Genomic DNA, 25,549 nt, shown 5'->3' on the forward strand with positions numbered 1-25,549 from the left:
GAAATCTAAAATGGTTTCAAATAATAATATCCAATTTCATATTGCTAGGTTAATTTAAACATATTTCATTAACCATTTTACATTATAAGTACTTCATGGGTCCAAATCTTGCCTGATTGATATGATCAATTGATTTAATGCTCCAGTATTCCATGATGTTCTAATAATGATTAGATTTTTTGATATTTCATGAAAACGAATATTACTGCATTATCAAGCGAAGTACCATCAAACCAAAAAATACATTGATGGCTCAGGAGCTTTTAGAACTTTACAAATCTACTCTTCAACCAGAATCAATACAATCTGCAACCGAAAAATTACTTTCACTATACGAAGATCCAAAAATAATATTTACCCAGCTTCAATTATTAAATATCACACGAAACCCAATATACAGAGAAGCAATAACAATCGGATTGAAAGCAGTACTTAAAAATCATTGGATAACAATACATAATGATCCAGAATCTCAGCAAATTCGAGGAATTTTAATCGAAATTTTAGCAAGGGAAAGTATTCCGAAACTTCGAACTATGCTGATCGATGCAATTTCAATTATAATCGCAAATGACTTAGAAAATTGGCCAGAATTTGTTGATTTTAGGAATTCATTATCAAATTCTTCTTCAACTGACGAACTTTCTTTTTACTTACAACTAGTTACAGCTTCTATTTCGTATTTACCTGGTAGTTTTATCGTAAACAACGCAGAAAGCATCGGATTTCAAATTTTACGAGGCGTATCATTAAATGACGAATCTGTTGTCAATTCTGCATGCCAATTATTTATTGAATTTACAAATACTGTTAATTTAGGAGAAGATATATCTTTACAAATTGCAGAAAAATTATTAGCCAAAATCAGACAAAATAATCAATTATCAATCTTGTTTGCAACATTGTCAAAGTTCATTGAAACTTCAGAAGAATTTGAAGATCCGAGTTTTATATTTATTGAAATTCTTGAATTGATGGCAAATGACGAAATTGAAAAGCGGTATTTACTTATTGATCCTCTCAACTCTCTCATTAAACGTTATACAATTCAAGCTACCCTTATTTTACAAGAAATTGTTAATGCAGTAATTAGTTTAGGCAATGATTATCTAAATGATGATTGCTATGATGATCAGACAGATTCTCTTTATGTTGCTAGAGCCATTGGAAAATTAGCTAAGAATATTGGTGGAAATTTCGTTTACGAGCTTCTTGAAATGTTTTCATTAATTACTTTTGATACTTCCACAATATTTTTGGTCATGTGTTATTCAGAACTTTTAGATAATGATGCACTCACCATGAATAAATACTATAGCTCACTTTATTCTATGTCATTAGGTTTAATTCAAAACTCAGATCATTTATCAATTGAAGCTTCTCTTACTTTACTTTCACAGTTATTTGATAATTGCATGGAAGGATTTTTCAGTCAACCAGAAGTACTTTTCCAATATGTGTTCGAAGCAGCAAGAAGTGAATGCGAAAATGCTGCAATAAAAGCACTTACTTTAGCTTCGAAAATGATATTATACTTTACTTCAATTCCTTTAACAATATATGATGATATAATTCCTTTTCTTACAAGTCAAATACAAATGATATCAACACCAACTTTGCAGTATAAAGCTGTCATTTGTTTGACAACAATTATTCTTACATGTGGTGAACTTGTCAAAAAATTCGCTGAAGATATCTTTGAGTTATATTCAACGGCATTAGAAAGTGGAAATGAAAATCCTATGTTACAATTGCATGGATTGGAAGGAATGTCCATTTTCATCAATTATTTCCCAGAAATGACACAAAGTGCACATGAAAATTGTTTAAATTTGATATTAGAAGCAATAACAAGTCAAGATACATCAGTTCTTGTTTCAGGATTGACATCATTAAATTATTTAATTAGATCGGGTATTTCAATACTTCCAGATCTCCAAACATATCTTCAGCCTGTTTTACAAGCATTATCATACACAGTAGATACAGAGATGGCTTCACAAGACTTAACAGAATCAGTGAATGAAATTCATCAAACAAGTTTCAAAATTTTGAAGAAAATTTTGAAACACAACGTATTTGATGAAGAATCATTGAACAATGTCATTAACATATCAATGACGGCATTTTTAACACAACCTAATTTCGAAACACAATCAATTGCTTTGTCAGTGTTAGTTTTGGCAGCTAAAAATAATGCAGAATTGAAAGATAAATTATGTGACAAACTTCTTGGATTCATCACAGGATCATCTCAACAGAGATTGATTGCTTTTAATGGTTTGTGTTCTATGGTTTCTAATATTGATGATTTCAATCCAGAACTAATCACAACATCTGTTGATATTGCCATCCAAACACTTGAAGATTTAATTGATGTTCCACAAGATGATGAAGATGAAGATGATGATAAAATGAAAGAGAAAATTATGAAAGATTCTAACTTAGAAATAGAAATTTTCAATTTCTTGCATCAAGTTGCTTTCAAGTTCCCACAACACATGCCTATTGAAGATTTGCATGAAATGCTGGTTACTTTCGAAGAATTAGTTTCACAATTCGATTATGTTGAAACATTAGGAATTTTCGTTGAAATATTTGATAAAAGATACAACGAATTTCCTGTTGTTTTGAGGACAGATATTGTTAAAAGAATATTGTCACAACTCGAAGAGAATGATTATTTATTACCTGCGCATGCAATTTCTGGAATCAGAACAATTATCGAGAAAGAAAACAATGTCAAAGATGAATACTGGGAACAAATTGCTCCTGTTGCAGATTATTTATTTAAAGAAGAGTTTGATGGCACATACTATTTCTTCACAGCTGTTGGATCTTTAATTTCTCTATTGATAACTGTTTACAAAGTCAAGCCACAACTTATTGATGAAAATATCTGGAATGATATTTTCAACAATATTCCTAAATATCTTCCAAACTCAGAATCAGACAACATATTAGATGGATTGTGTCTTGTTGTTGAACAAAGAAATTATCATAGTGAAGAAATGATTAAAGACATTTTATTTGTCTTTCTTTATGTTTTGACATCAAGTGAACGATTCAAGAAGAAAACATTGGAGCTCAAAGATGAAACAGTTCCAAAGATATGTCATTCAGTTCACATTATTTGTGAACGAGATTTACAATGCGATATTACAAATGTTTTTGACAACTTTGAAGATTTCAATGTTAATGCCGCATTAATTGAAAAAGCAATGAATTTGTTGAATCAATACAAATAACAGCATAAACACTTTGAATGTTTGAATATCAAATTTTAACTTTTTTTTATTCAATTTTGTGTTCCTTTCAATGAATCAAATTTATAATATGCAAAATCACTTAATTTTTAAGGGTGCACTTACACCCGTATGATATAACCTTCAATTCTATTTCACAAATTTGTTTGAAAGAGGTAATTGCTTCCTTTAATATACCAAATTTGCACGTCGTTGAAAATTTGTATGTAAATTCATCTCAAAATAATGAAATATTTAATCAATTGTAACAAGTCATGCAATAGTTGTTCTAAATGTAGGGATCCCTTTGGAGAAAAATCATCTCCAACAAACAATTTTCATTCTTCAATATTTCATCATATTTATTCCAAATGTATCAAAAACTAAGATACGATAATGTAGGTATAAAATTCAAAAAGTGACAAAATGAAATGTCAAAAACATAACTCATTTAAATATTGTCACTTTTCAATTTTCTTGATTGAAAATCAATCAAGAAATTTTCTTATATAATGAATAAAATCTCAACACAAAGAAGAATATTCAAACTGATCAAGCACCAAATGATATATGGGAACTTTTTTATGAAACAACACCAAAAAGTTCACCAGTCAGTGGTCAAAACGTTGCGACACAAGTTTCAGAAAACGAATGTTTTCTTTATGATTGCATTTTTATTATTCTTACAACTAATAGTGCCATTTCTTTTGAAAAATCAAACAATAAATTTCTTAATTCCGATTGTTCATTTAATAACTGCAGCAGTAATACAAATGGTGGATCTCTCTACTTTATTTGTAATAGTTCGATTGTCCAATACCGAACATGTGGCTATAAATCAAAAACAAACTCCTATGGACATCATTCATTAGCTTATTTAGTTGATAAATCAAATAATAAAAATTATCTTTATGAAAGTTCATTTTATAAATGCGGTAATTTAGAAAAACAATTTACAAATTTTCTTTATTTTGGAAATATTGAAGTTAAATCAATAAATACAAGTTTCTGTGAAGCATTTTATCACTCAGGAATAGTTCTGAATTCTCCAACTTGTCAATGTAATCTAACTTTTTCATCAATTTGCAATACGACATCACCTAATACAATTATATCTTTTCATAATGGTAAATATATTTTTAAATTCTGCAATATTTTGAAAAATAATCATACAATTCCTAAATCAAAAACATTTTATGATTATAATTCAACTGTTCTTATTGAAAATTGTTCATTTCTTGGAAATATAGGACCAGGCGAAGAATTTAAGGTAGATTTTGGTTTCATTACAGTCAAAAATTCAATATGCGACAAATCAGATAAAACATCTGGATCAGTAACACTGAATAACGTTCAAAATTTGAATTTCATTCATAATCTTTCTCACTTTTCATCAATTCTCTGTGAAACAGAATTTTTCAATTTTAAATATTACTGATATTGAAGGATTTTATCTTTCTTCATACAAATTTCTTTTTATTTTTTGTATAATTTGTTTAACAGGATAAAAGAGCCACTGTATTTCTTTTATGTGTCGAAACCATAAGAATTCAAGCAATCTGGAAGAAGATATCTTCCTATTGAGCATTGCTTCACCGATTTCACTGCATTCAATTTCGAAGTTTTGGATAGTTTCGAGACCAATTAAAAGGTGTAATACTTCAATTTCCTGTTTGTCGCTGTTGATATCGAAACAAATAAAGGGTGAAAATTGTTTGATTATTTCTCTCAATATATGAAAATTTATTGACATATTTAGAATTATGAATATCATTGTAATTAGTGTCCACATCAGAGACAAGTTTGGATCTTTGGAGCCATTAGACTTTTATGACTCTTTATTTCTTTGAATTCTTTTGATTCATGTGTTCCATCTATAGATTCGATGGAGTGTGTGCTTTATTGAGTCAAGTGAACATAAATGTTATGAATTTCGAATTTCATTTTCTTGTCAACAAATAAAAATGAATGTTCCTGTTGTATAACTCAATTGATTTCAACGCCTTAAATTAGATGGTTCAAAGTTCATATAGATAATCTGCATCAATTTGTAGGAATCCCCTATTAATGTTCATGAAATTTTTATTTGGCTGTAGTTAGGATAATGGGAGAATAAAAAAAATATTTTGTCACTTTTTGAATTTCTTGATTGGTTTCAAGAGATTCCAATCAAGAAATTTTCTTATATAATGAATAAAATCTCAACACAAAGAAGAATATTCAAACTGATCAAGCACCAAATGATATATGGGAACTTTTTTATGAAACAACACCAAAAAGTTCACCAGTCAGTGGTCAAAACGTTGCGACACAAGTTTCAGAAAACGAATGTTTTCTTTATGATTGCATTTTTATTATTCTTACAACTAATAGTGCCATTTCTTTTGAAAAATCAAACAATAAATTTCTTAATTCCGATTGTTCATTTAATAACTGCAGCAGTAATACAAATGGTGGATCTCTCTACTTTATTTGTAATAGTTCGATTGTCCAATACCGAACATGTGGCTACAAATCAAAAACAAACTCCTATGGACATCATTCATATGTTGTATTAGTTTCTAAATCAAATAATAAAAATTATCTTTATGAAAGTTCATTTTATGAATGCTGAAATTTAGAAAAATATTGTACAAATTTTCTTCAATATGGGAATATTGAAGTTAAATCAATCAACACGACTTTCTGTGAAGCAGACTCTGAGTCGGGAATATTTCTTTGGTATACAACAAGTCTATGTAATGTAACATATTCATCATTTTGTAACACAACATCACTAAATACAATTATATATTTAGCTTATGTTAAATATGATTTTAAATATTGTAATTTTTTGAATAATAAACACACAAATTCTGGATCTAAAACATTCCTTTGTGAAATCTCAGCAACAGTTCTTATTGAAACCAGTTCATTTCTTGGAAACACAGGTTATGAATTTAAAGTAGATAGTACTTATGGTATTAATTCACTTACAATTAAAGATTCATTCTGTGACAAAATTGATAAAACACTTGGATCAGTTAATACAAATAATGTTCAAAATTTATGTTCAATTCATTATCTTTCTCACTTTTCAACATATCTCTGTGAAGCAGGTATTCACATTTTATGCATAAAGAAGAATATTATTACACATTATGAAGAATTTTATCTTTCTTCATCCAAGTTAATTTTTATTTTTTGCATTAATTGTTTGACCGAATAAACCAACTACATTTCTCACCTTTGTCGTCAAATAATATTTTCATGACTGAATTTAATGAAGCATTAGATGAAGATATATGACCAAAAATGGCATCCATTTATACAATCAATAAATCTTAAGTTTGCACTTACCATCTTTTCATGAAATTAGAATATGACTTATTTTAATAACAAAAATGTATAACAACGATAGTGGGAACTATATAATGTTAATGTTTTTAATATAACCTTTACTGACCAAAGATATGGATGTCAAAAATTGAATGAGTGTCAGAAAGTTGTAAGTGCATCTTTAAGGATGCATCAAATTGTGTGCCTATTTTTTTCAACGGGCGTGAATATCAATTGAGAATTTACTTAAAATTAAGTATGTTGGCAAAGTCAAATCTGGCAAGTAAATTCTTAAGAAAATGTCATAAAGCGGTAAGTGCAACATTAAGGATACCTCAAATAGTTTGGAGGAAATAATAATCCCTTTTCATGGTGTGCTTTCTTACAACGGGCGTGAATCTTAATTGAGTAAACGCATCAATACAATTTCTCTTTTGATTTTTCTAGCTAAAATAAGAATGTATTTAGTGTTCATAACTGTGCCTAGTGAAACAGAAGCAAAAATTCATTTTTCTGGTTATTATGTTTCTTTGAATTTTTAAGATTAATGATTTACATCTATTGATTATGTGAAGTCGGTATTTAATTTGTTCAAGTGAACATCAAAATTAACAATTTAGAATTATTATTTCTTGTCAATGAAAATAGAAATGAATGTCGTGATATATATTTCATCATCGTAAATGGGAGGAATTCGAATATTAGTGTTTTTTTCTTAAGCTATAAAAGGAGTGTGCTTTTTGCGAAGTTAATATGAAGTAATGAATTATTTCGAGATAATCAAATTAAAACATCTTACAATAAATCTCGGTATTTACTGATTTAAATGATGATGATTTCTATTGTAATGATAGTGTGCTTTTTTCGTTTGATTTTTGTGTTGTAAGTCTGATTCTATTGATGATTTTGTCAAGACAACAATAAACTTTAAGAAGACACTCTTTGATAATTCGTATTAGACTTTCGAATGATTTGTTTTGTGTAGATAGTTCTTGCAGAGAGATGTTGATTGATTTTGCAATTGAAACAAAGCGATGACAAGATGTTTCACATTTGGGGTTATCGTATCGTTTCTTGCACTCTATTCAAACAAGGGAGTAATATTGAACTAGATTAATTTGATGAAAATGGAATGTTTGATAGTTGCCATGTTTCTCTGTATGTGCAAAACTCGTCTGTGTTATTCGAAGACTGAATTATATTTGTGTGTATTTTCGTGGCTTTCACTATACATTTTGATGCAGTTATTTTGGTATTGTATTGTATTGTGAAGTTGTATATTGTCATAAACGGAACTTTGTGCTAAGACTGATGTATCAGAGAAAAAGATTACTACTATCATATAATATAGGAAATGTTTTGTAGTTTTAACTTAGTTCTGATTCTAAAGATAGAATTCCTATGTCGTAGTTTGAAATAATATAGGACCTTGTTGTTACTTTTATGATGTATGAAATTTCTTTTTTCAATGTTTTAGATAGTTCCCAAAAATCTTTGCAAAAATAATATAGAATATATATTGCTTTCAAACAAAGGAAAATTTGAATATGAACCCTTAAAACAGTGTTTGCTGAATATTATAATGTGAAATAAAGAAATCGACAATATTTGAGTTCAGTATATTAGAAATATATGTCAAAAATTGTTTTTTCATGTATATAAAGATGATGAATTGACAGAGAAGAAGAATTGATGGAAATGTTAAAAGAAACAATAACTAATAAATGTAATTATGAAGAATAAGAGATGTTCTGAAAATAAGAACTTTTCTCAGAACTGTAATGGACAAGGCAAATGATTTGATGGAAACAAAATGTTAAATCTTGTGCAACAATTTGTCAGAGGCCTCTATTAACGTTCATGAAAATTAGGTCTTGCAAAAGATTAAAGAAAATCTTTGTAATTAATCTGTAGGAAAGTTCCAGACAATAAATTAGTGAAAAAATTAAAATGTTACTTTTTGGATTTCTTGATTGGTTTCAAGAGATTCCAATCAAGAAATTTTCTTATATAATGGATAAAATCTCAACACAAAGAAGAATATTCAAACTGATCAAGCACCAAATGATATATGGGAACTTTTTTATGAAACAACACCAAAAAGTTCACCAGTCAGTGGTCAAAACGTTGCGACACAAGTTTCAGAAAACGAATGTTTTCTTTATGATTGCATTTTTATTATTACAACTAATAGTGCCATTTCTTTTGAAAAATCAAACAATAAATTTCTTAATTCCGATTGTTCATTTAATAACTGCAGCAGTAATACAAATGGTGGATCTCTCTACTTTATTTGTAATAGTTCGATTGTCCAATACCGAACATGTGGCTACAAATCAAAAACAAACTCCTATGGACATCATTCATATGTTGTATTAGTTTCTAAATCAAATAATAAAAATTATCTTTATGAAAGTTCTTTTTATGCATGCGGAAATTTAGAAAAAAGAGCAACAAATTATATTAAATATGGAAATATTGAAGTTAAATCAATCAACACAAGTTTCTGTGAAGCATCTTATCACTCAGGAATAATTTTACAGTCTTCTACTAGTTTAAGTAACATGACATTTTCATCAATTTGTAACACAACATCACCTAATACAATTATAGATTTATATAATGGTAAATATAATTTTCAATTTTGTAATGTTTTGAATAATAAACACACAAATTCTGGATCTAAAACATTCCTTTGTGAAATCTCAGCAACAGTTCTTATTGAAACCAGTTCATTTCTTGGGAACACAGGACCAGGTTATGAATTTAAATTAGATCGTAGTTCACTTACAGTTAAAGATTCATTCTGTGACAAAATTGATAAAACACTTGGATCAGTTAATACAAATAATGTTCAAAATTTATGTTCAATTCATTATCTTTCTCACTTTTCAACATATCTCTGTGAAGCAGGTATTCACATTTTATGCATAAAGAAGAATATTATTACACATTATGAAGAATTTTATCTTTCTTCATCCAAGTTAATTTTTATTTTTTGCATTAATTGTTTGACCGAATAAACCAACTACATTTCTTGCATTTCGAATTAGATGAAGTTATATGACCAAAAATGGCATCCATTCATAAAATCAATAAATCTTAAGTTTGCACTTATCACTTTCTGACATATTGTCATGACATTAGAATATATATGGCGTATTTTAATAACAAAAAAGTATAACAACCATATTACGAACTATATAATGTTAATATTTTTATAATAACTTATTACTGACCAAAAAGATATGGATGTAAAAAAATTGGAGAATGTCAGAAAGTTGTAAGTGCAGAATTAATGGTGTGTTTTCTTAAAAAGGACGTGAATCATAATTAAAATTTAACCATAAACTTCATAAAAATAAAAAGCCACATCATATGTAGGTAAGTGAATTCTTAAGAATTTTGAAGAAAGATGTTATTTGTGTTATATAGGGTGTCCAAAGGTGCGTTTAGCACAGCGCTCTATATGAGACTATTAAAGGAGATATATGCTGATTATAAATATACAATAAAAAATATGAATATATGTATATGATGAGTATGTTGTATTTTGGCGCCATGCCGGAATATAAAATGAATTTTGAGATAAGAGGTGGTTTCGCGGGAAATTTTGGCGGGATTTTTTTCATTTTTTTAATGAATCATAAAGAAAACATCCTCGCTCTTGCAAAAAAATGCAAAGACTGTAAAAAAATCTACGAGACATTGGTAAAATGCTTCGGTATGGATGCTCCTAGCTATTCCACTGTAACGTATCATGTTAGGATGTATCACTTCATGAACAAAAAGGCGCCCATCATAAAAATTGACAAAAAATCGCCGGATCAAAGAAAAATCAAAGCAATTCTTCAAGCGCTAGATGAAGACCCAAGAGCATCACTCAGAAGGATAGAGGAGATGACAAAGATACCACGTACAACAGTCAGTTATTATCTGCACAATTATTTGAACTACAAACTAGCGTATACACGTTGGGTTCCGCACAACCTTAATTCAGTTCAAAAAAAATCTAGAGTCCAATCTTCGAAAGAGCTCCTCTCTATATTGGGTGCGTATCAATCCAAGAAGTTTCGCTTTTTAGTAACAGGGGACGAGTCTTGGTTTCAATATGCAACAGAAGCCAAAATCATGTGGATCCCGAAGGATGAAAATCCGCAAACATTCCCGAAGAAAAAAATTAACACACCAATGATGATGTTGTCGGTTTTTTGGGGCGTGAATGGCATCATCGCAATTGATATTCTTCAAAAACCTAATACGATGAATGCTCAGTATCTAATTGACAATGTTCTTACTCAAATTATCAATTCTGATGAGTTTGAGAAATCCAAACAACAAAAACAAAAGTTTGCAATTCATTTTGATAATTCAAGAGTTCACAAAAGTCATAAGGTAATGAATTACTTGTTGGAAAACAATGTCAAAGTTGTTCCAAACCCAATTTATTCACCTGATATTGCACCCTCTGACTTTTATTTATTCGGCACGCTAAAAAAGAGAGCTGAAGGACGCGAGTCCAGATGATCTTGAAAATTTTGTAAGAGAGCAATTTGAGCAATTTTCTCATGATGATTTAAAGCGTGTCTTTCAAGCCTGGATCGATCGCTGCGAACGCGTGATTGAATCCAATGGTGATTATATTTAAATAAACTTTATATATATGTAACTTGTTTATTTCTATTCGCAGTATTCAGGTTTGTGCTAAACACACCTTTGGACACCCTATATTAAATAAAAACAATAATTTTATTAAAAGATCATACTTAAAGAATGATACTTTCGAGTTCATCTTCGATATTTTCACAAAGATCGTCAAATTCATTGTCGTTACCTGAAAAAAGACAAATATGAACAGAATTGTTTGATTTTTCACCAGAAATGAATTTAATGATGATATCAATTTCGTGACCTCGCGTTAAAAGTAAAAAATCATTTGGAAAAACCCATAGAAAGCCATGTCGAGTTAAGAATGTCTGTAAAACACCCATGACTTTCTCATCATTAGCTTTAGTTTCAATGTCTTTCTCGTTCAAATATATTTCACTAATATTATCTAATCCAATGATAGCTTTTTCCGCAAGTGAATACTTATTCTGGGACAAGGATAATGCAGATGACTCTAATGAGAATGAAAATGATGTAGTTGGACTGATCATTAATGGAACATCGGGAAGAACACGACTTTCCCAGTCAATACTATCAAATGAAATTCGACTTTCTAACATGTAACAGAACATTTTCACTGGTGTGTTATCGTCTGATGTGACTTCTTCTTCGATTTCAGATTCTGTAAGACCAAGTTGTTTCAAAACATCAATAGCCGTATCTGAAAGTGTGTTGATGTCATATTTAGGTAAATCACGTGGAAGAGGTTGTGGAACTGGACATTCGTATTCGTGAATAAGACCACGACGGAATGCAGGATGTTGTTTGATCTCTGATAATGTGATTCGACATTTAGGATCAACTTGTAACATTTTTGAAATTAAATCTTGAAAATCGGATGAAAGATTTGGCATAACGTACTTGCCAACTTTGACTTTGTTAAGAAGTTTACGAACTGTTGGACCATCAAATGGTAAAAAGCCTGATAACATATTATAAAATAAAACACCACAGCTCCAGATGTCGGATGCACATCCATCGTATGGAAGACCTAGAATGATTTCTGGTGCTGTGTAATGAGGAGATCCACATGATGTCATTGATTTTTTCTCTTTGATAAACTTTGCAAAGCCAAAATCGGCGATTTTAACGTTGTAGCATTCATCAAGAAGTATGTTTTCTGGTTTGATATCTCGATGACAAATTGAATGACTGTGTAAGAAATCAAGACCATAGATGATTTGTCTGAATAATCTGATTGCAATCTCGGGTGATAATCCTCGCCCTTCTGTCATGAAATCGAAGAGTTGACCATTTTGAGCGTATTCGAGAATAATATATAAAAATTTTGAACTTTCAAGAACGTCAATGAGCTTTAAAAGATGTGGGTGATTAAGTAAACGCATCAATGCGATTTCTCTCTTGATTTTTATAGCTATATCTGGTTTCGATTCGAAAGATGATTTTTTTAAAATTTTAATTGCAACTTTTTCGCCAGTATTTTTGTTTTCTCCTAGTTTCACCTTTCCAAAAGATCCTGCTCCTATTGTCTCATGAATGATATAATCACCTATTTCAACTTGTGTATTTTCCGCATCCATTCAATATAAAAAATTACTGATTTTAAGCATTGTATCAAAAGAGTCAGCATAATAGCTCATGATTATACTTTGGTAGTTCTTTATTTCTTGAAATTTAATTCAAAATTTTAAAAATTTAAACAAAAATCAATCTTTATAAAAGAAATATATACAAATATCATGGTAAGAGTATTAATACAAGAAATTAGATCACTTTTTGAGCAGTTTCAATTGATTCAGTCAATTCATCCATTCCTGCAAGTTTTGCAAAGAACTTTACGTTCTCAAAACCACCAATATCATTTTCTTCATCACTACTTGTATCAGAACTACTGGAATCTGATAGAATTGCGATATCAATTGAAACAAATGGCTCAAATGATTCGTTTTCAACGTAATCTGATGAATCATCACGTGGTCGTTCACCTCCATATGCACAATTCCTCATCTTTAAGTGCGGATCTATAGAATTGATATGTAATTGTTTAAATTCAGGGGTAATTAGGGTAGAAACGCCATATAATGACTCTGCAAGTGTCCATATATAAGGATTTGTCTTGCAAATCTCTGTATGAAGGATCCTTTCCACTAAATTGAACTTGGTATTTAAATCTATTAATTTCTCGTGGTCTAAAAATGGTAAACTCTTAGATATCGCATTGGAAAGAGTAGAAAGAGTGGATTTTTCGAACAACAAATTGACATATTCATCTGGAAAACGTTTAAACACCGTAATAGCGATTGCTTGTACGTAATCTTTATGTTCGTTGAACGCGAATTTATCGTAGTAGCTATCGATGGCTTCTCTTGTTAATTTGTTCCTTGAAAAGTTTGATATTTTATCAATAACTTGAAAAGTCTCGAAAGAAACTAGCGGATTACCAGGTTTAATTGCCTCATCCAATAGAATTGATACTACTTCTGGATTGTCAAAGAAAGGATACAAATCCTTTTTACATTTCAACATTTGCTTCATTATTGCGGCCGTACCGAGTCCATGTTCATTATGTATTGTTTTCGCAAATTCGATAATCAATTCTAAGTTGACTCCAAACGGAATCATAAATTCAGTAGTTAAAACAAGAAATAGCTCTTCATAAGCAAAATAATACATTCCATTAATTAAGAAGTTCGCAAGATCAGGAAGATCTTTAATAAACTCTCCATTGGTTTTCCTTATTGTTGTTTCAACGATTTTGGAATAATTTGTAGCAATATTGGGCATTGTAGCATATTTAGTATTCGGAAATTCCGTGATAAACTTTAGGAAAAGTGGATTATTTCGAATTCTTTCTTGGGTATCTTTTGAATAAGTTGTTAAAAACGACAATACATTGGATATCATTTTCTTTGTTAAGCCATCGCATTTATCAGTAAGAGCAATATCTAATATTTGTGGAAAAATCGTATCGGATAGTAAATATTCTGTCAATTTTGGATTTCCAGTCTTCACAGCTTGCACAAAGCTTGGGGTAGCTAGAACATCCTTAAGTATCGGGTTTTCGGTAAGGAGGAGTTCATCTAGAATCTCCTGCCTGGTTGTTTCCATTTGGATGACCTATTAATTTTGAGAGGTTTACAAAAAAGATTTCTATGAGTTTTGTGAGAAAATGTAAAAAATATATTATTAATAAAATTAGTACTCCTTTATTATAACGCATGAATTTCACATTAAAATCAGAAAAGAAATTGAATAAACCTGAATTTTTTACGTTCAGAAAGCTGTAGAATTCCAAATGCATATGTTTATTTAAATAATAATAATTCTCCAAAAATAAATGTTCATAAAATTATGGCAATAAAAAATTTCGAACTCATCGAACTAATGCTCTCATTAGTGCTTTTTAAATAAGAGTGATTTTAAGAGTTTTAATCGGATTTCAATATTTCACATCAATACAAAATGCATTTCGGAATTAATCAACATAATATTATTGATTCCTACTTTAAACTACATGAATATCATTTGTTAATTAGTCTGAAAATCATTTCTTAATTTGAAGAATATATTAACCTAAGGAACCGTCCACGACTAATGGACATTGTGAATTTTACAATCATCTAATGTGTTTCATTTAACTAAATGATCAATCAATATATAAATAATAAGTTATTGCTCATATACCAATAAATTCAAGCATAATTAACTATCGGCACTAAAAGCATAGCTTATGTTGATATAAATTCATCGCATGAATTAGCATCTTCATTAAATAGACAAAGAAATATTTTTTATAATTAAATGATTATACTCATTTTCAACAAACATAAAATGAATGTTGGATTCTTTATATCAGTTGAAATGTCTTTTTCTTGATAAATATCAGTTTGAGTTCTATCACTAAAATATTCAATTTATATAAGCCGCAGAACAACTTTAGAAAGGATTTTAAATATTATTTTGACTTTATAATGTACTATTACATGGAATAACACCTGAGACCTATAGAATTAGGTTGATTGAAATGTTTTTTAGTAAAAAATGAAATACTGATGCCAGGTGGAAGTACATCTTTTATTAATTTTCATTTTCAATTCTATTTCCAGAGAGAAAAAACTCATTGCTGAGATCCAATGACAAACTATCATCATTCTTCAACCTGACAAAATTTTTTCTAAATTTTATCCTAAAATGGAGGAGGAACTCAACGTTATCCTTAAGAGCCTCCTCGACACGGACAATGACCAACGGTCCAGTGGTGAATCGGCATTTTGGGATATGACTCAGAAAGACCCTCCATCTGTTATTCAAATTTTATTTCACATTATAGAAACAACAGATAATAATACAAGGCAGATGTTAGCGTTAATCTTGCTCAAATTGATATTCGCACCTTTTAAACAGGAAATTTTCGATTTAATTCCACTTGAAATTCACACATTTATTCAAGAAAAGCTACTCTACCTATTTTCATCAAATATATTTCCTGAAATCAACTTAAATTACTTGTCAACAGCTGTTGCTACTATCGCTTCTGTTTATATCAGCTTAAATGAGTATCAAAATTTTATCCCTTCTTTGTTTCAGATTATATTGAACTCCACACCACAGCTTCGAGCACCAGCAATTGATTGTGCTGTACAAGTTATTACAAATTTCAAAAATAACCTAGAATTAGATCAAAATCAAACGTTTCAAATAATTACAATGGTTTTACAAGATAATTCCATACCATCAGCATCTGTTGCCGTGATGCGCTTCTTATATACTATCATTCCTGATGGCGAAATTCCACCTGAGTACCAAGAACTGGCTTCTGTCATAGTTCCATTGATATCTCAACTTGAAAAAGATCTTTTATCATCAATGTTACTAAATCTTGCAATTTTCATTGCAAAAAAACCAAAATTTGTTATTCCAATTTTGGATTCACTTGTTCAGATAGTTTTATCAATAGCAACAGATCAAAACCAAGATGAAGGTGCAAGAATAAACGCGATAGAAGTGATATCTCAAATCTGTATTCGAATATCAGAAGAAAATAATTATTTACAGCACGTAATCGAGTCGATGTTCATGATTATCACAGAAACAGACGAAACCCATTATCCTCCTTACGAAGACGAGACGAATATCTCAGATATTGCCCAACAATATTTATTATCTATTGGATCTGTTCAAAATTTACAGCCATTGTTCACACAGATCGTTCTACAGATAATTTCAAATAATATAGAATCATCGGAATGGAATATCAGATACGCATCCCTCAAATCTTTGGAAAGTTTGATAATTTCTTCTCACAATTTCATTGAAGAAAAAAGTGACATTGTATCGTTGTTGGTTTTACAATTTCAAGATAGTTTTGCTGTTTGTAGGGTTGCCGCGTTTGTTGCTTTCTCGCAAGCTGTTTTATACTTCAAAGATAGTGTAAAATTTTCAGATTTAATTGAAAATTTTATTACAACGATAGAAAACGAAACAATCGAAAAAGCATTGATCGCAGAGATATTTTCACTCAGTTTACTATGCGAAAAGTCTTCTGTTGATGATCTAAGATCGAGTTGTGAAACAATGATTCCGATCTTCATAAATTTATCGGAAAATGCAAATCCTATGAGGATGAATGCAATACTTAGATGTATATCAAGCTATTTAAGATCATTAAGAAACGAAATGGGCGATTATTACTCGATTTTGATAGAATATCTCAGAAATATTATAGAAATAGAGAATTCTGAGAATGACATTAATGTTTCTTTACTCAGAGCAAGGGCTATAGAGTGTTTTGGCTACTTATTAAGTTGTATTCCTCATGATATCTTTTTTAATGAGGCAGATTGGTTTGTTTCAAAGGTAATTGGCATTGATTGGAACATATTCTCAGAAGATGAGCTTATTCAGATCCAAACAACGCTCTCAAGGATCGTAGTTATAAGTTTAGGATTAGATAAGGCAGAATACGTTGGCCCTGTTGTTGAAAAGCTTCTAGAAGCTGTCCAGAATCGACCAAAGTTTGCTAAACATCAGCAATTCGATCCTTTCATGAAGAATATCTCCCGAGAGAAAATTAATTTCCTTTTGGATTCGATTTTCATGGAAGTTCCCAATGACCAGCTCCAGGTCTATGAATCTGCACTATCGAATCTCAAATATATCATGAAAAACTCCGGTCAATTATTTGTCCAATACATTTTACGGTTTTGTAAAGCTGCAGCACCAGCCTGTTTTTACTTTCCATTGCCACAGACTCAGATTATTGCTTTACAGTGTCTTAGAGAGTCATCTTCCGTTTACACCCGTTACAGTTCCGTTTCGAACTCGTTAGCCTTCATTTTACACATGAACAGGACACTTTTTTGGATGTTCGACCAATTAGAACTGAAACCCCCTGTTTTAATCGAAGTTTTCAAGACATTGGCTTTTTCTTTGCAGACATTGATAAGAATCAAGTACTCCGATGACGATGAAACTGTCAACGAGATCATTGAACACATTCCAAGTGCTTTAAATGCAATAATGCAATCAGCCGAACAAAATGGAAATTGTTCTGAAATGGAAAACGGTTTGACAGATGTTTTATTGCTATTATTCCAACATTTTCCACAAAAAATGTCTAGTTATTTCATAGATAATTTATCGAACTTGCTTCCAATGGACTCCAATTCCCCTTCCATCCTTTCTTTGAACTGTTGGACAGCAATGTTAAGAATTGAAGAAAATCAAACTTCAGAAAAAGTGACAGAAGTATTCAATTACATTGTTAGTTGTATAGAGAATAACAATATCCATGATTATATGATTATTTCATCTGCATTCTTCTGCATGGGAACATTGATTGACATGGAAGTTCTCGAAGAAGAAAAAATTAATTTAATTATTTCGATTTCATTCAGTTCTTTGGATAATTTCGAACAAATAGAGAATGGAAAAGAAGTAATTGACGGAATTATTTATTTATTGACTTGTATTATTAATGTATATGATGAGAATTGTTCTCAAGAGATGATATTTAGATGGTATACACATCTTCCTTTCACAACTCCAATTATAAAGAGCCGTTCTGTTTATTTGACACTCGCCGACCAATTATCTCATGATTATTTGAATGTTTTTAAGTGTGCGAATCCAGAAAGGATCAACGAAGATCCTCATAATGATCCAATGATTTTGTTACAAGGAATTCAAAAATTTGTTGAAATTCTGATTAAAACATTCAGATCAGAGTTAATTGACATGGAAATTGATCAGAGATTTAAAGGAATATATACTGATATAGCTAATGATCCTTTAACTGGTCCTGTTTTATCAATGATTGTTTCTCAATTAGATCAAGAATATAGAGATTTGATTCAGAATTACCATTTATCATGATTTATATTATATTTTGTTTTGTATTGTTTATAAATATTATAAAATTAGACTTTACTTTTTGTCTATTTTAATTTAAATTAAAAAAGTGTTGAAGTTCTCAACTCGCACAAGGAATTCATTTATTTTGATGAATGATCTTGTTGATTTTAGCTTCCCTAAAGATAATGCTTCCTCTTCTTATTCAACTGGATTGTAAGGATTAATATAAGAAAGAATATGTAAAACAATGAAAAATATTTTGAAAAACCAAGCATTTGTTGTTCAAAACGATCAATTGAACTTGCTTTAATTAAACAAACAAATGTTGATGCATTGTTGTTATAAAAAAGCTCTATTTTCTTGATGTTAAGATAAGATTTGCAAAAAAGAGATCAAATATCAAAATATGAAAAAATATAACGCCTTATGAAAAGCCCTACATATATGTGAATGCAAAAATCACAATAATAGTTCCAAAACTATATTTGTAAATTGGTTTAAAATGTTAAAAATTAATATAATAAAATAAAAAATGTAATTTTTCAAAATGAAATTGTTAATTAGTAAAAAATTGAATTACATATTACGATTTAAAATTAATGTAGATTCAAAAATATAATTATTAATCTGTAAAATTATATATTTCTGTTAATTTTATTGATCTTTCTGCGTTTTAATCAAAAATTCAACCAGCCTCGTTAAAATTATATATGTGCGCGAATAAAATAGGCATTATGCAGTTAAAATATCAATACGGATCTGAATTTTTCAGTCTCTCCAACGAATTTTCAAATTTTAAATGTTTGAACCAAAATGCGATCATTTTTATATACTATTTTTGAACTATAATGAGTTTCAAAAAATTGATTTTTGCGGACATGACGATAACGATAATTCTTATTTTCTCATTCAATTTTTGAATTTCATTGAAAATTTATTGTAGATAATTAACTAAGGGTTTCGTTTTGCGAAAAAAACGTACAATACGCAATTTCGCTAAAAAACATTTAGCTAGCAATTTCGACCTTTGACTCCACTCAAGACGTCACTTTTTTAATTTTGCGGTATCATATTTTTGGAAAATCTTTATGAATATTATATAAAAAGTCTCTTTAATATCTATATTTCATATTTTTATCGATTTTTAAAGTTTTTGCGAAAAGTATTCAATTAGTTTTGCTATTTGGTCGGGTAAATGTCAGATTTGCGACATTTTCTGATATGATATTCAGATTCACGTTGATAATAATGCTTATAGAACCCTCTTGCTATTGTGTCAAAATTGCGAAACCGATAGCAAAAATATCTCGCAATATCAAAATTGAGATATTGAGTGAATTATGCATTATAGAGATTAAAAATCTGATTTATGAAAACATCTCATCAGTTTCTAGCTAATTCAAAAATCTTTACTATCTTATTCGATTAAAATGAAAAGGGAATAGTTTCATTATGCTTTAAATGACAGCCTTATAATATAATCATAGTTTTCGCTCAATATGCAGCATTTTTTTTCGAAATCTATGGTCAATATCCTAAATACTGATTGCTTTGCATTCATATCTCTTACATTTTCTATACCCACATCACTATTCATTGCTATTCCTATCTTTTTCATTTTTGTTTGTTTCTCATAATTTCTCAAAAAACATGATAACTTGATATTTGTAAATATCATACTTTATAACGTAAATAAGAACTTGACCTATTAAGAAAAGCAGTAATGAAAAGAAAATCTGAAATTCATAAAAATTACAAGTTTCTGATGACAATTAGCTTAATTAAACCAGGTACAAGATTATATAATTGTATTTTCTATCCAATTATCCATATAATATCTTATCCAGAAAAAATAACTTGATCAATACCAAATGATTTTTTAACTAGTAAATAAAGTATTTTCTTTACACACACATTGTATATCATAGTTTTTTTTTTTTGGTTTCGCAAAACATCCAAAAACAAATATGCTATAAAAGTGACAATTTTAGCAAAACGAAACCCTTAAATTAACCATACAAGATAATATGTTGAATAATTTTTGATAAAAATTAAAATCTTAAGATCGATCTTCTGAACAAAAGAAATTATGCTGTTTTATCCATGCCTATTGATTAAATCTATTTATGACTACACAAACGATGATACACTCGTTATTACAGAAGGTATGGATCAGACCAATTCATATCAATATGCAAATATTAGCAATTTCTCATCGATCATTTTTCCAAACTCATTAGTTACAATCAATGAAGGATCTTTTTATAACTGCACAAGTTTGCAAACTCTTGAATTACCTCCAAATATAAAAATTATTAAAGAATATTCATTTTCAGATTGCATCAATCTAAAAACAGTAGCATTTCATTCAGACATAACAACAATTTCTAGCTTTGTATTCGCAAATTGTACTTCTCTTGAATTAATTCAATTTCCATCTTCGTTGGAAGAAATTAAAGAAAATACTTTTTACAATTGCATTAATCTTGGTAAAATATCATTTCCAGATAATTTAACAAATATTTGGCCTAGGGCATTTTATAATTGCATAAAATTAACTTTTGATTCTTTGCCATCAACATTGATATACATTGATGCATATGCATTTTATCATTGTCAATCAATATGTAGTATTGATTTTCCAATATCTACTAACTTTATTGGTGATTCATCTTTTTCACATTGTTCTCAATTGGAGAAAGTAAGATTTTTAAATTCTTCAACTAGATTAAATAGCCAGGCATTCTCACATTGCGAAAAATTGTCTGATATTCAACTTCCATCAGAACTTCAATTTATTGATATGGAACTTTTTTCATTTTGTACTCAATTGACATCAATTATCTTACCTGATTCTGTTAACAACATAGGCTATAAAGCCTTTGAAGAATGCATCAATTTAAAGAGTGTGAAGTTTTCTTTAAATCTTGCAGATATACGCCATTTAGCTTTTATAAATTGTTATTCATTAATTAGCATAGAACTACCAGAATATCTCGAGTTTGTTGGAATTTTCGCTTTTTCAAATTGCACCAGTGTTAAAAATATTACTTTTCTGGGTCGATCAACAATTATTGAAGATTCTTGCTTCAATGGGATGACATCGTTAGAGAAGATTATTCTTCCAAGTAAAATGGTAACTATTTCCGCTAAGCTATTTTATAATTGCATAAATTTGATTGATATTCATATACCAAATAATGTTACAATGATTCAAAGAGAAGCTTTTAGTGGTTGTCAGGGTCTTATCAAGATAGAAATTCCAGATTCTGTTATAAAAATTGAATCATTTACTTTTTATAATTGTTTTGAACTTCGAAATATATCATTATCAACATCTATCACTGAAATTTCTAATGGTTGTTTTTGCAGTTGTCACTCTCTCGAAACAATCATCATAAATTCAAATAAATTCATCTCAATTGGTGTATCTTCTTTCCAGAGTTGTTATTCATTGAAATCAATAGTATTCCCTGTTTCATTGCAAACCATCAAAAAACTTGCATTTTCGAATTGTTCTAATTTGACTGAATTGAATTTCCCAAATTCACTAAGTGAGATACATGAAAATTCTTTCTTTAATTGTATATCATTAATTCGTATAAATATACCAAAAGGTCTTAGTTTGTTAGGAGTCAATTCATTCTCTAATTGCACAGCTCTGAAAGAAATTATTATCGAATCAAACTGTTCTATTGATCAAAGTGTTTTCGAAAATAGTAATATGATTGAGCATTTAATTATTTATCATCCAAATGAATATATATTTAAACAACAAATCCTATTATCTTCAGTCAAATCTATCACATTTAATCTATCAATTGAAGAATATCCATCACTCGTCAAATATGAAAATCTCAAATATATTTACATCTATACTCAAAGACATAAAGCAATAATTAAAGAATACTTTACACCACCAAAGAAAGTTAGTGTTAATATTATCGGAAATATGAATAAAATTGATGAAAAATCATTTGTAAATAGTCACATAGACAGCTTTTTATACTGTGGCAATCAAACATTAGAAGGCAATTTCCTTGTAAATGCAAAATCATATAATAATATTACTGTATATAAGTACTATCCTAAAAATTCAATTGGAGGAGTTAAAGTTAAAAAGACAAATAGCTGTCCTAATTTTCATGAGATTGAAAGACATATACTATCCAAACTTCATATTATTCTAATTGTCACTTCTTGTATTTTTGTTGTTATTGCTCTTATAATTGTATTCGCTAAAATCCAATGTGCTCATAAGTTAAATAAGAAACTTGAAGGAAAAATGCTAATGCAAAGACTTGTCGTTGAAGATTTTGGATAGATTTATACGACATAATAACTAGTCATTTATCCAGTTATGAAATACTAATAATACATTACTTATCATACTCAGAGTAGAGAAATTAATCTATACTGCTATCTTTTATATAATAATATGTAATAAAATTTATTATTTATTCATTATTTCATAAATTATTGTTAAATCACACTTTCTATTAGATTATTTTTGAAATCTTTTTTTGAAATACAAAATTTTAAGCCAGAACATTAATTATGCATCAAAACTTTAGGCGTACATAATCATTTGAAGCGGACATAACCATTTAAAATGCATCTTATTTGTGCTTTGAATTTTTCCTGGTTTCTAGTCCTGAGTGTAAACATAAATTAGGGGACAAAAACTTGTATCTCAATATTGCATTAATTTTAGCTTTAAGTTCTTGCAATGTCATCAAAAAATATGAAAAATTTCGTAAAAATTTATTAACTTGAGCTTTAGTCAATGACAAATAATAACTATTTACTTTGTGAACTTTAATTCTGTCTTTGTAATCTTCATTGAGTGGAGTCTTGAGAGAATCTTTCTCAGCCTGAGCGCACATAACGATCATATCTGTTTCACCTGTGTTCTTCAAGTTTCTGGAAACACCTGGAGCAACTCTGATTGATGTTCCCTCCTTCATTGGGATGATCTTTTCATCAAGCTGCATTTCGCCAGAGCCAGAGATGACGACATAAACTTCTTCGTGGTTCTTATGGTCATGGAAGAATGGAATTGCCTCTCCTGATTTGTATTTTGTGAAGGAAATTTCCATTGAAGATAAATTAAGGGCATCATGTAAGAAAGCCTTGCTGTGCTCATACTTTTCGAGTTCACTGTACTTGCCAATCTCAACGGCTGTATACTTTTCCTCGTTGACGATCTTCTCCATAACTGTTCTGGTGAAAAATGAAGTAAATAAAAGTTGCGATCAAATAAATTTCACATCACTTCATTATTTTTGTGTTCTTTTAGGAATATTGATATACATAGTAAGTACATTATTAAATTTATCGCAGGTCAATTAGCTCTCAAAATTTGAATGTGTCAAATTAGCCTCCTCCCTTGAATTTTATTTCATCGTATAAATTCAATCCTTCTTTTAAAAATTTGATAGAATTCGGCCGATTAGGATAACTCAATCAAACATCTTAAGAACACAACGTTAAATCAAATTGCAAAATCCTGAAAAATGAAGAAAATCGGAATTATTTTTTAAAATATCTAAAATTTTTCATATTGTCACACGGAATCATTATCTATTGTTTAAGCATTATCTATTTTCGCTTTAATATATCATTTTTGGAAATTCGTATCTTTTCCGAATTTGGTATTCCAGAGAGGACCTCCTATTATTAGGATTAGAATCTAAATAATTAAACCATTCGCATGGAAACAAATGCTAAATTCAAATCATCTTTTATTACAAAAAGTCGCTTTTATTCACTCAAATTATTCAGACCATTTCATGATTTGAAAGTATCTTACTATTCAATTCTTTTTAAGTAACTCTTTATCTTTATTATACAGATCATGCGCGATTAGCTTTTCAATCATAAAATCAGAGAATTTCGAATTTATATGAAAAATTAGCTATTTTGGCAATAACTCATGATAAATGTACATTATTTAAGTTTTTATTTTGTTCATAAAGATACGGCTATTACAAAATTGGTTTTTAGCCATTATTTTTTAAAAATTAGCTAAATAAAAATCAAATGATGAACACAATCCATACATTTAATTTAAAATTCAGAAAATGATTGATATATCTTTCTGATATTGTATTGATTCAATGAATATCTTTATATAATTTTGGACTCTAAAACAAACTTATTTATTGTTTCAATTACAACATAATATATGATAAAATTGTCAAAGCATTTATAATAAATGAATTTTTATTATGATAAAAATTATTTTTAGTTATTTAAAGATAACTAAAAGTAATTACTTTGTGAACTTGAGTTCTGTCTTAGTGATAAGGTAGTCACCAGATGTTGGAGACTTAAGAGAGTCAACTTCAGCTTGGGCGCACATGACAATCATGTCTGTATTGCCTGTGTTCTTCAAGTTTCTGGAGACACCTGGAGCAACTCTGATTGATGTTCCTTCCTTCATTGGGATGATCTTATCATCAAGCTGCATCTCACCTGTGCCTGTGATGACAATGTAAACTTCTTCATGCTTCTTATGATCGTGGAAGAATGGAATTGCCTCACCTGGTTTGTACTTTGTAAATGAAATCTCCATTGATGTGAGACCAAGAGCATTTTGTAAGAATGCCTTACTGTGCTCATACTTTTCAAGGCCACTGAAGCTACCGATCTCAACAGCTGTGTACTTCTCTGCGCTGGCGATCTTTTCCATTTCTGCTTTGTGAAAAATGAAGTCAATTAAAGTCTTTCCATCAACCATTTTCACTTCAACTTACCTTTTTATTTTAATTTCGAAAATCTTGCTTTGATTTATATATACAATACATTTTAAAACATATATTATTTCTTCTGAAATTTTGATAGTGTCAAATTAGCCAACCCCTATTCAATTTATTTCCATCGTATTTTTTGAATTGCTTTTTCAATTTTTTATGCTTTTTATTTAAAAACGAATCAATATAATGCCTGCATTATTATTTCTTCCACAGGTCAATTCTTTCTCAATATTTCAGTGTGTCAAA

The 25,549-nt window shown here is 29.4% G+C and overlaps 7 protein-coding genes and 1 pseudogene across 8 annotated transcripts, besides 2 other annotated features; 4 read left to right on the forward strand and 4 right to left on the reverse strand.

The window, feature by feature from the left end:
• Nucleotides 1-205: 205 nt before the first annotated feature.
• TVAGG3_0826240 (armadillo (ARM) repeat-containing protein family) lies at nt 206-3,551 on the forward strand (the record flags this gene model as incomplete). Its single annotated transcript, XM_001316483.1, has 1 exon — nt 249-3,248. The coding sequence occupies one exon, from the start codon at nt 249-251 to the stop codon at nt 3,246-3,248; it is 3,000 nt and encodes a 999-aa protein (XP_001316518.1).
• Nucleotides 3,552-9,829: 6,278 nt separating this feature from the next.
• Nucleotides 9,830-9,855: a mobile genetic element.
• A 140-nt stretch (nt 9,856-9,995) lies between these two features.
• Nucleotides 9,996-11,291: a mobile genetic element.
• Nucleotides 10,092-11,211, forward strand: TVAGG3_0826270 (annotated as a pseudogene). The gene has a single exon. A coding segment is annotated over exon 1 (1,120 nt).
• Nucleotides 11,292-11,329: 38 nt separating the features above from the next.
• On the reverse strand, nt 11,330-12,772 carry TVAGG3_0826280 (protein serine/threonine kinase protein; the record flags this gene model as incomplete). Its single annotated transcript, XM_001316484.1, has 1 exon — nt 11,330-12,772. The coding sequence occupies one exon, from the start codon at nt 12,770-12,772 to the stop codon at nt 11,330-11,332; it is 1,443 nt and encodes a 480-aa protein (XP_001316519.1).
• A 62-nt stretch (nt 12,773-12,834) lies between these two features.
• On the reverse strand, nt 12,835-14,300 carry TVAGG3_0826290 (uncharacterized protein; the record flags this gene model as incomplete). The annotated part of the gene is made up of 1 exon (XM_001316485.1): nt 12,957-14,300. The coding sequence occupies one exon, from the start codon at nt 14,298-14,300 to the stop codon at nt 12,957-12,959; it is 1,344 nt and encodes a 447-aa protein (XP_001316520.1).
• Nucleotides 14,301-15,357: 1,057 nt separating this feature from the next.
• TVAGG3_0826300 (ribosomal protein import into nucleus) lies at nt 15,358-18,621 on the forward strand (the record flags this gene model as incomplete). The annotated part of the gene is made up of 1 exon (XM_001316486.1): nt 15,384-18,566. One exon carries the CDS (start codon nt 15,384-15,386, stop codon nt 18,564-18,566), a length of 3,183 nt encoding a protein of 1,060 aa, XP_001316521.1.
• A 1,920-nt stretch (nt 18,622-20,541) lies between these two features.
• On the forward strand, nt 20,542-23,032 carry TVAGG3_0826310 (MyD88-dependent toll-like receptor signaling pathway; the record flags this gene model as incomplete). Its single annotated transcript, XM_001316487.2, has 1 exon — nt 20,635-22,869. One exon carries the CDS (start codon nt 20,635-20,637, stop codon nt 22,867-22,869), a length of 2,235 nt encoding a protein of 744 aa, XP_001316522.1.
• A 52-nt stretch (nt 23,033-23,084) lies between these two features.
• TVAGG3_0826320 (cupin domain-containing protein) lies at nt 23,085-23,769 on the reverse strand (the record flags this gene model as incomplete). The annotated part of the gene is made up of 1 exon (XM_001316488.1): nt 23,165-23,761. The coding sequence occupies one exon, from the start codon at nt 23,759-23,761 to the stop codon at nt 23,165-23,167; it is 597 nt and encodes a 198-aa protein (XP_001316523.1).
• A 913-nt stretch (nt 23,770-24,682) lies between these two features.
• Nucleotides 24,683-25,287, reverse strand: TVAGG3_0826330 (cupin domain-containing protein; the record flags this gene model as incomplete). Its single annotated transcript, XM_001316489.2, has 1 exon — nt 24,820-25,287. One exon carries the CDS (start codon nt 25,285-25,287, stop codon nt 24,820-24,822), a length of 468 nt encoding a protein of 155 aa, XP_001316524.1.
• Nucleotides 25,288-25,549: the final 262 nt, after the last annotated feature.

This window comes from Trichomonas vaginalis, chromosome VI (genome assembly GCF_026262505.1).
Source record: "Trichomonas vaginalis G3 chromosome VI, whole genome shotgun sequence".
NCBI classification, from domain to species: Eukaryota; Parabasalia; order Trichomonadida; family Trichomonadidae; genus Trichomonas; species Trichomonas vaginalis.